Here is a 7201-nt window from a genome sequence, read left to right as displayed (position 1 = left end):
GGGGGGGTTGGGTCAGATCTGGGGGGCGGAGCAGAGTGCACAGCCGGGGGGGTGAGGTCAGATCTGAGGGGCGGAGCAGGGCGCACAGCTGTGGGGCTTGGCTCAGATCTGATGGGCGGAGCAGAGTGCACAGCCGGGGGGGTGGGGTCAGATCTGAGGGGCGGAGCAGAGTGCACAGCCGGGGGGGTGGGGTCAGATCTGAGGGGCGGAGCAGAGTGCACAGCTGGGGGGCTTGGGTCAGATCTGGCGGGCAGAGGCACAGGTGGGGGCCCAGGCTGATCGGTCCCCGGGCGTTAGTAGAGGGGGTCCCCATCACCCCCTGCCCCGGGGGCTCTGCAGAGATTTGGCCCCAGCCCAGGACAGCTGGAAGCAGCCGTGACCCCTAGGCCCTGGAGGTCCCGTTGCCCCATAGGAGCCGAGTGGGGCAGGCCTGACCCCTGGCTGTCTCCCTGCAATCCCACCCAGGCCCTGGGACTCCCAGCGGAGCCAGGCCCGGCAGCTGCGGGGGACGGACGCATCCCGAGCGTGTGACATTGCGAGGGGCTGCAGGCTCCCAGCCAGCAGCAGGGACAGGCCCGAGGCCAGCACACCTGTCAGCAGCGCGGCCCCAGGGACCCAGACAAGCCCTGATATGGTCAGGCAGGGCTATTAATAGCCATGATGGCAGCAGGCTGCTAGTGGCCCCGTGGGTGCCCGGGGAGCAGCGCTGGGGAGGGAATCAGCAGCCCCTCAGCGTGGGAGCTTGTGGTCAGATTCCCTGGTTTCATGCTGGCTGCTTTACCCACCCCGGGGCACACGTGCAAAACAACCGCCATGGACGTTGCACTTGCTTCCAGTCTCCTGTGCCCCAAATTCCCGCAGCCACACCTCATCACTCTCACTTCTGCACCCCCTGCGTTCCCTGCACATGTTCCCCAAATCACCCGTCCTCCCTAGGCCCCTTTGTGCATGGGGACCCTGCCATCGAATCCCCCCGGCAAGGAGTTTCACAGGCCGACTGCGTGATGTGAAGAAACGCTCCCTCCTGTCTGTTTTAAACCGTCTGCCTCTTAGTGTCACTGGGTGCCCCCGGCTCTGGTGTTATGGGAGGGGAGAAATAACGCTCCCGAGTCCGCTCTCCTCACTAGTCACGATCTATAGCCCTGTCACATCTCCCCTCCGCTGGCTCTTTTCGAAGCTGAACGCGCCCAGGCTCCGTATTCTCTCCTCCCGCGGCAGCTGTTCCATCCCCCATCGTTTCCGAACCTTTTCCACTTCTGGGCTCTCTTCTTTTGAGATGGGGTGACCAGAACTGTCCGCAGGGTTCAAGGGTTTATACAGGGGCATTATAATGTCACTGCTTGTGAGGGGGTGTCATGGTATGAACCCCCACTCTGAACCTTAGCATTCAAATGATGGGGTACCAGCATGAACCCCCCTAAGCTTAATTACTAGCTTAGAAATTATAGAGCTGCCACCACCCAAAAATATAGTGTTTTGGGGCACTTTCTGGCCCCCAAACCCTTCCCTGGGGACCCCAAGACCCAAAACCCCTTGGGTCTCACAACAAAGGGAAATAAACCATTCCCCCTCCTTTCTTCCTCCCAGATTCTCCCCTCCCTGGGTAACACTGGGAGATCCCTGTGATTCAACTCCTTGAATCTTAAAACAGAGAGCAAATTCACCTTCCCCCCCTTCTCTTCCCCTCCCAGACTCTCCCTAAGAGAGAGACACTGATCCTAACACAGAGAGAAATCAGGCTTTTCCTCCCCTCATTCTCTCCTTTCTTCCACCAATTCCCTGGTGAGACCAGACCCCGTCTCCCTAGGGTCTAACACAAGAATAAAAAAAAACAATCAGGTTCATAAAAAGGAAAAGCTTTTAATTAAAGAAAGAAAAAAAAGTAAAAATTATTTCTGTAAAATCACGATGGAAAATGTTACAGGGTCTTTCAGCTTATAGACACTAGAGAGAAACCTCCCCCCAGCATAAATACAAGTTGCAGCAAAAAGAGATACAATCCTTCCAGCAAAATACACACTTGCAAATAAAGAAAACAATCAAAAGACTAAACCGCCTTTCTAACTGGTACTTACTAAATTGAACAGAAGAGGCTGTATATACGTTTGGTCCCTCTTAGATCCAAGAGAGAACAATGAACAAACATCCCAAAAACAAAGACTTCCCTCCACTGAGATTTGAAAGTATCTTGTCTCCTGATTGGTCCTCTGGTCAGGTGTTCCAGGTTTACTGATCTAGTTAACCCTTTACTATCTGTTTATTATAGGGTTTGCAGGAATACGTTACCAGCTTTGCCCAATTACATTGAGGTGCACTATTATCGGGTACTCTGGGGAGACTTACGTCTATCAATGTGCTGCTTGTGTCTCGTGTGTTCTCACACGAGCGGTCTGCTTCTCCTTGTGACGTTATTGACATCAACTGGGACCATATAGAACATGGGTTGCAATTAAGGTCCTGTAGTGGCACCAAATCCTATGTAAAGGGGGTCCTATAAAGGTGTCTAAGACCAGTTACGGGTTACTGCTTAGGATTTGCTGTCTGTATGTCTGTATCATTTGGTAGTTGAAGTTTAAGTATGGCTATTACTGTCTGTATTTCAAATTGGTGCTTGTGAGACAAACATCCCAGACAAGCTGGTGTTAGCTCGCTTAGCCTGCTTGATGGCTCATTAAGGACCATCACCTACACAACTGACCCATTGAGAGAAGGTGGATACGCCCTGTGACTCACGGAGTGACAGAAAACTGCCCATGTGACCAGACTCCAGTTTTGCTGTAACTTCCACAGTAGGAACAAAGGAGTGTTCTACACCTGGAAAAGTCTATAAAGCAAAGGCCTCATCTCCATCTTGTCTTCAATCCTGCTTCTTCCCTCTGGACTTTGCTACAAGCTGAAGCTCTGCACAAGGACTGATGAATGACCCATCCCACGGGGATGTTCTCCAGAGACTCAATTTGAACCTGCAGTTTACTTCATCCTGCTACAAGCTGAACCAAGGACTTTGCCATTACTGTATGTAATTGATTCAGTTTTAACCAATTCTAGCTCTCACCTCTACTTTCCTTTTATGAATAAACCTTAGATTTTAGATTCTAAAGATTGGCACCAGCGGATTTGTGGTAAGATCTGATGTGTATTGTCCCTCTACCCGGCCTGCTTGCTCTAATCCATGACTATGACTTAACCCCTTCAATAGGGTAGTCTCCTCTACTGGATCTCCACATAACTTCTCACGCTCACACGCCGCTCTATTCATACAGACTGTATGTACTATATGCTAACCCATAACCAAATACCACGTCCCCCATACTCTGTGTGTTGCCCCCGGATTGACTAATGACTGACATGCCAAACTCTGTGTATCATTTATTTAAATATTCTCTAATAAACATATTGAATTACCTGGGTCTGCGGCTTTGGTCCTTTGGGATCGAGAGAACCTTTTCTTTTACTGGATGTGTTTTCATAACATCATCCCCAGGACTGTGGGACTGGTGGTTGATACCGGAGACTGGAAGTGTCTCAGAAAATGCTTGTGTGACTTGTGGTTAGCCAGTGGGTAGGACCGATATCATTTTTGCTGGCTGTTTTGGTGCTTCTAGAGGTGGGAAAACCCCAGCCTATGGGCTGTGACTGCCCTTTGAGCATTGTCTGATTTGGGCTATACTCAGTTGGGTCCCCAGACCACATCGTCACACTCCTGCTCCAAGTCCCTCCCAATGGAGCTACTGCGAGATCTCGGTTCCCCGGGCGGGTTCTTCCAGCCCAGAATCAGACAAACAGACACACACCCAGAGCACGTCTAGAGGACTTGGTCAATCAGCGCTCCCAAGCTGACCCCTCATTACGTCCCTGGACTCAGCAGGCTCGGGTCGAGCGCACTTCCAAGCTGCCACCTCATATATCACAGTTCAGTCACATCCCTATTCCCACTTTCACGTTACAATGTTTTGGTTGTAACCCACTGGATGAGCAAACCCACCGGTTTCTGGGCACCAGAGGATCCTTTAGCTGAGGTACGAGAGCATCGCGCCAGAGCGAATGAGGAAACCAAAACACACCCACCGAGGGGGGGGGAAGAGGAAGCACCAGCTTAACCATGAAAGTTATTTATTGCCGGTAGTAACCAGAGGGGAGCCAAACAAACAACGCAGGGATAATATTCAATCTAACTTATAACCGATCACACAAGTCAGGGTCAGGGGCCTACACCTAGAGAGAGGGGGACAGCTGGATTCTCACCACCCCATGAAGCTTGAATTGATCAGGGGTCCCAGGTGGGATCTGGTGGTGGTAGCTGGGGGGCTGGAGTGCTGGAGCCAGGCAGAGCCCCCAGCACGATCAGGCATGAGCAGATGAAGTCCCAATGGAACCGATGCATATTTTGGATCCAGGCATCAGAGCACTGACTGGAGCCTGAGTCGGGGTGTTTGTAGGGAAACAACAATGGTTCAAGGGAGACACTCGATTTGTTTGTGTGTAAACAAGGGAGATACCAGGGTTGTTTTGTTCAGGCTCCACAGGAGAGCTGCTCATTCCTGGCTGTGGATGGTGCTCCTTGGAGGTAGTTCACAGTGCAATTAAGAAGCACCAGTATTTTGGATCCCAATCAAGGATTTCTGACTAGAATTGGGCTGATAACTGCTGAGCTAGGGGGGTGCAGGCAGGTTCATTGACATCAGGAGCAGAGATCCCCCATCATGCCGTGCTCCCTGCTTCTCTGGTCCCAGAGCTCCGTGCGGTTCTCACCTTGGAATCTCTAGTCTCCAGTCTGTAGCTAATGGAGACGCCTCCTTGTCCCATCTCCAATACAAATGAGGCTAGGGGAGTTCAGGGCCGCCCAGAGGATTCAAGAGTCCTGGGTCTTCAGTGGTGGGGGGCCCCCAGTGCCGAATTGCTGCCGCAGACCTGGCACTTTGGCAGTGGGTCACAGGGCAGAAGGACCCCCCTGCCATGGGGCTTTGAGGCACTTCGACTGTGGGTCCCTGGGTGGAAGGACCCCCTGCCGCCGAATTGCCACCAAAGACCCAGAGCAGAAGAAGCTCCAGGGGCCCAGGCCCTGAGAGTTTTCCGGGGCCCCTGAAGCAAGTGAAGGACCCTGCTCCAGGGGCCTCAAAAAACTCTTGTGGGGGCCCCTGCAGGGCCTAGGGGAGTTGGATTAAGGGGCCTATTGCCCTACTTGCCCCCCCCCCAGGCGGCCCTGGGGGAGTTCCCTTAATCCTGTCACCCTCGTCCCAGGGGTTTAGGTGGGTCTCCCCAGGCCTTGTCATTGCTTTTTGTGTGTCTTTCTTCGGATGCAGATTTGGTTCAAGCAGAGGCTGCAGGGGCGGGAGGGAGGCTGTCAGACAGGCTAGGCACCTCAGGGGGTTCTCTGGACCTCCCCAAGAACACACAGCTAACAGGTAACATTAAATGAATCACTCAGAGTTCTGCATTAATACGCCAAGTAAGGAATCTGTTTGGCTAAAAAACATTTCCTGAATCTTGTTCTGTTTTCTATACTGTTACAGCCAGACTTGCTGACGGGTATTTTGAAATAAATTACCAAAATAATTGAAACTGGTGTGATTATATTGTGTTATTTTGACAAATAAAATATGCAGAATTTTAAAATCCTGTGCACAGCATGTTCTACTGTTTAGTGCAGTAGCAGCGTGTAGAGTGGGGTCTCGGCTGAACACTAACAATGCCTGGTAATTAATACCATTGTGAACTGGCTGTGTTAACGTGCCAAGAGGCACTGGGGATCCTCACTGATACGTGGCTGCCCAGGCAGGGGCCGGCACAGCGCTCTGTCTGGCTCCTAGTTTTCCCGTGAGCCGGCGCAGTGCCGGGCGCGAGGGGCCGGGCGTGAGGGGCCGGGTGTTTTCAGACCAGGGCAGTCACTGGGCCTGGTTGTGCGTTTGTGTCTCTGAAGGAACAAGGGACCCTGGGGGGTTCTCTGGACCTTGCAGAGCTCCCAGGGTGGAGAAAGCTGGGGACCGGGTGTGTGTTGGGGTCACCCAGGCTGGGCCTGGCCCCCGGCTGGAGCGACACACACTCCCTGGGGCCGGGTGTGCCCTGCATGCTGCCAGGCTGGCTGTGAGCGGCCCGGGCAGGGAGCTACAATAGCAAAGTGTTGTGAGGCAGCCGGGGGGGTCACAGGGCAGGTGGTGACACCCTCCCCCCCCCATCTGGATGGCACCACGATCGAACTGTGACCGGGCCACCAAACAGGCCTTGCCCCCAACTCTTCAGATGCCACGTCACTGGGCACGTCTCAGGATCCCCAAATCCAAACGAGCCCCAGTGGTCCCAGACTGACCAGGAATTGATTGACGGACCCAGTGGTGAGTTGCAGGGGGATTTTTGGAGAAAAGCTCCAGTTATCGGCAATCTGCCCCACCCATCTCCTGGCGTCGTGGGACCCGGCTCGCTGCAGCTTTGAGGGACTCGCTTGGATTAGAGATCGGGAAGGGGAAGTTCAAATGCCTGGATTTAAACCCCTGATAAGAGAAATTCAGAGAATTTGAAGACGTTGTGGGTGATGCCAAGCAGTGACGGAGGCTTTCCCGTGTATTCTGGAAATGTTTATATTGGGCTTGTGGTTTGGAGCATCAGCTGCAGCTTGGGAGAATTCGTTTTCTCCTTTGAAAATAACAGTATCACGCTGGCCAATAGCATGAGCCAGGAAAGCAAGAGAAACCAGATTCTCCTCTCATATGTAAGTGGTTTGACTTCAGAACTGAGCCGGGTTGGCTTTGTGCAAGAATTCAGAGGCTATTACCCACGGAGACGTAACCTTCAGTTCAACGAGCAGTCTTTGTCACACAGCACATTCAGGCTAAGACTGATACTTCCATATTTCTGAATCTTTGAATGTGACGGAGCAGGGAGGGGCAGAGAGATCTGGGACTGTCCCGTGGGAGTTTTACTGGGCCTGTCTGCATGGGGGATGGGAGAGCAGGGGGTGACTTTAGGGGAGGGACGGGACCTGAGCCTGTAACCTGAGCTCAGGAGGGGAGTGGGGCCAGGTGACACCTTTGCCTGGGAAACTGGACAAAGGCTGGGGGAGGGGCTGGGTGAGATGGCTGGTGGGGGTTCAGTTTGGAGCTGGCTGGGGAAATGGAGGGAGCCCCAGGGCTGGGGTCTAAGCTCCCTGCCCCCCAAGATGGACCTGACAAAGGGGGTCCTGTTGTCTGTACCTACAAGCAGGGCC

The 7201-nt window shown here is 53.1% G+C and overlaps 1 protein-coding gene across 1 annotated transcript in view; it reads right to left on the bottom strand.

The window, feature by feature from the left end:
* GMPPA (GDP-mannose pyrophosphorylase A) overlaps positions 1 to 815 on the bottom strand; it is an 11991-nt gene extending 11176 nt beyond the window's left edge. Inside the window, exon 1 of the mRNA XM_075069845.1 lies at positions 782 to 815. Coding sequence (XP_074925946.1) covers positions 782 to 815 — 34 coding nt within the window. The remainder of the gene's footprint in view (positions 1 to 781) is intronic.
* Positions 816 to 7201: the final 6386 nt, after the last annotated feature.

The sequence above is a fragment of the Chelonoidis abingdonii genome, chromosome 10 (assembly GCF_003597395.2).
Source record: "Chelonoidis abingdonii isolate Lonesome George chromosome 10, CheloAbing_2.0, whole genome shotgun sequence".
Taxonomy (NCBI): Eukaryota; Metazoa; Chordata; order Testudines; family Testudinidae; genus Chelonoidis; species Chelonoidis abingdonii.
Note: the sequence above shows the minus strand (reverse complement) of the source record. Positions and strands in the feature narration are given on the sequence as shown.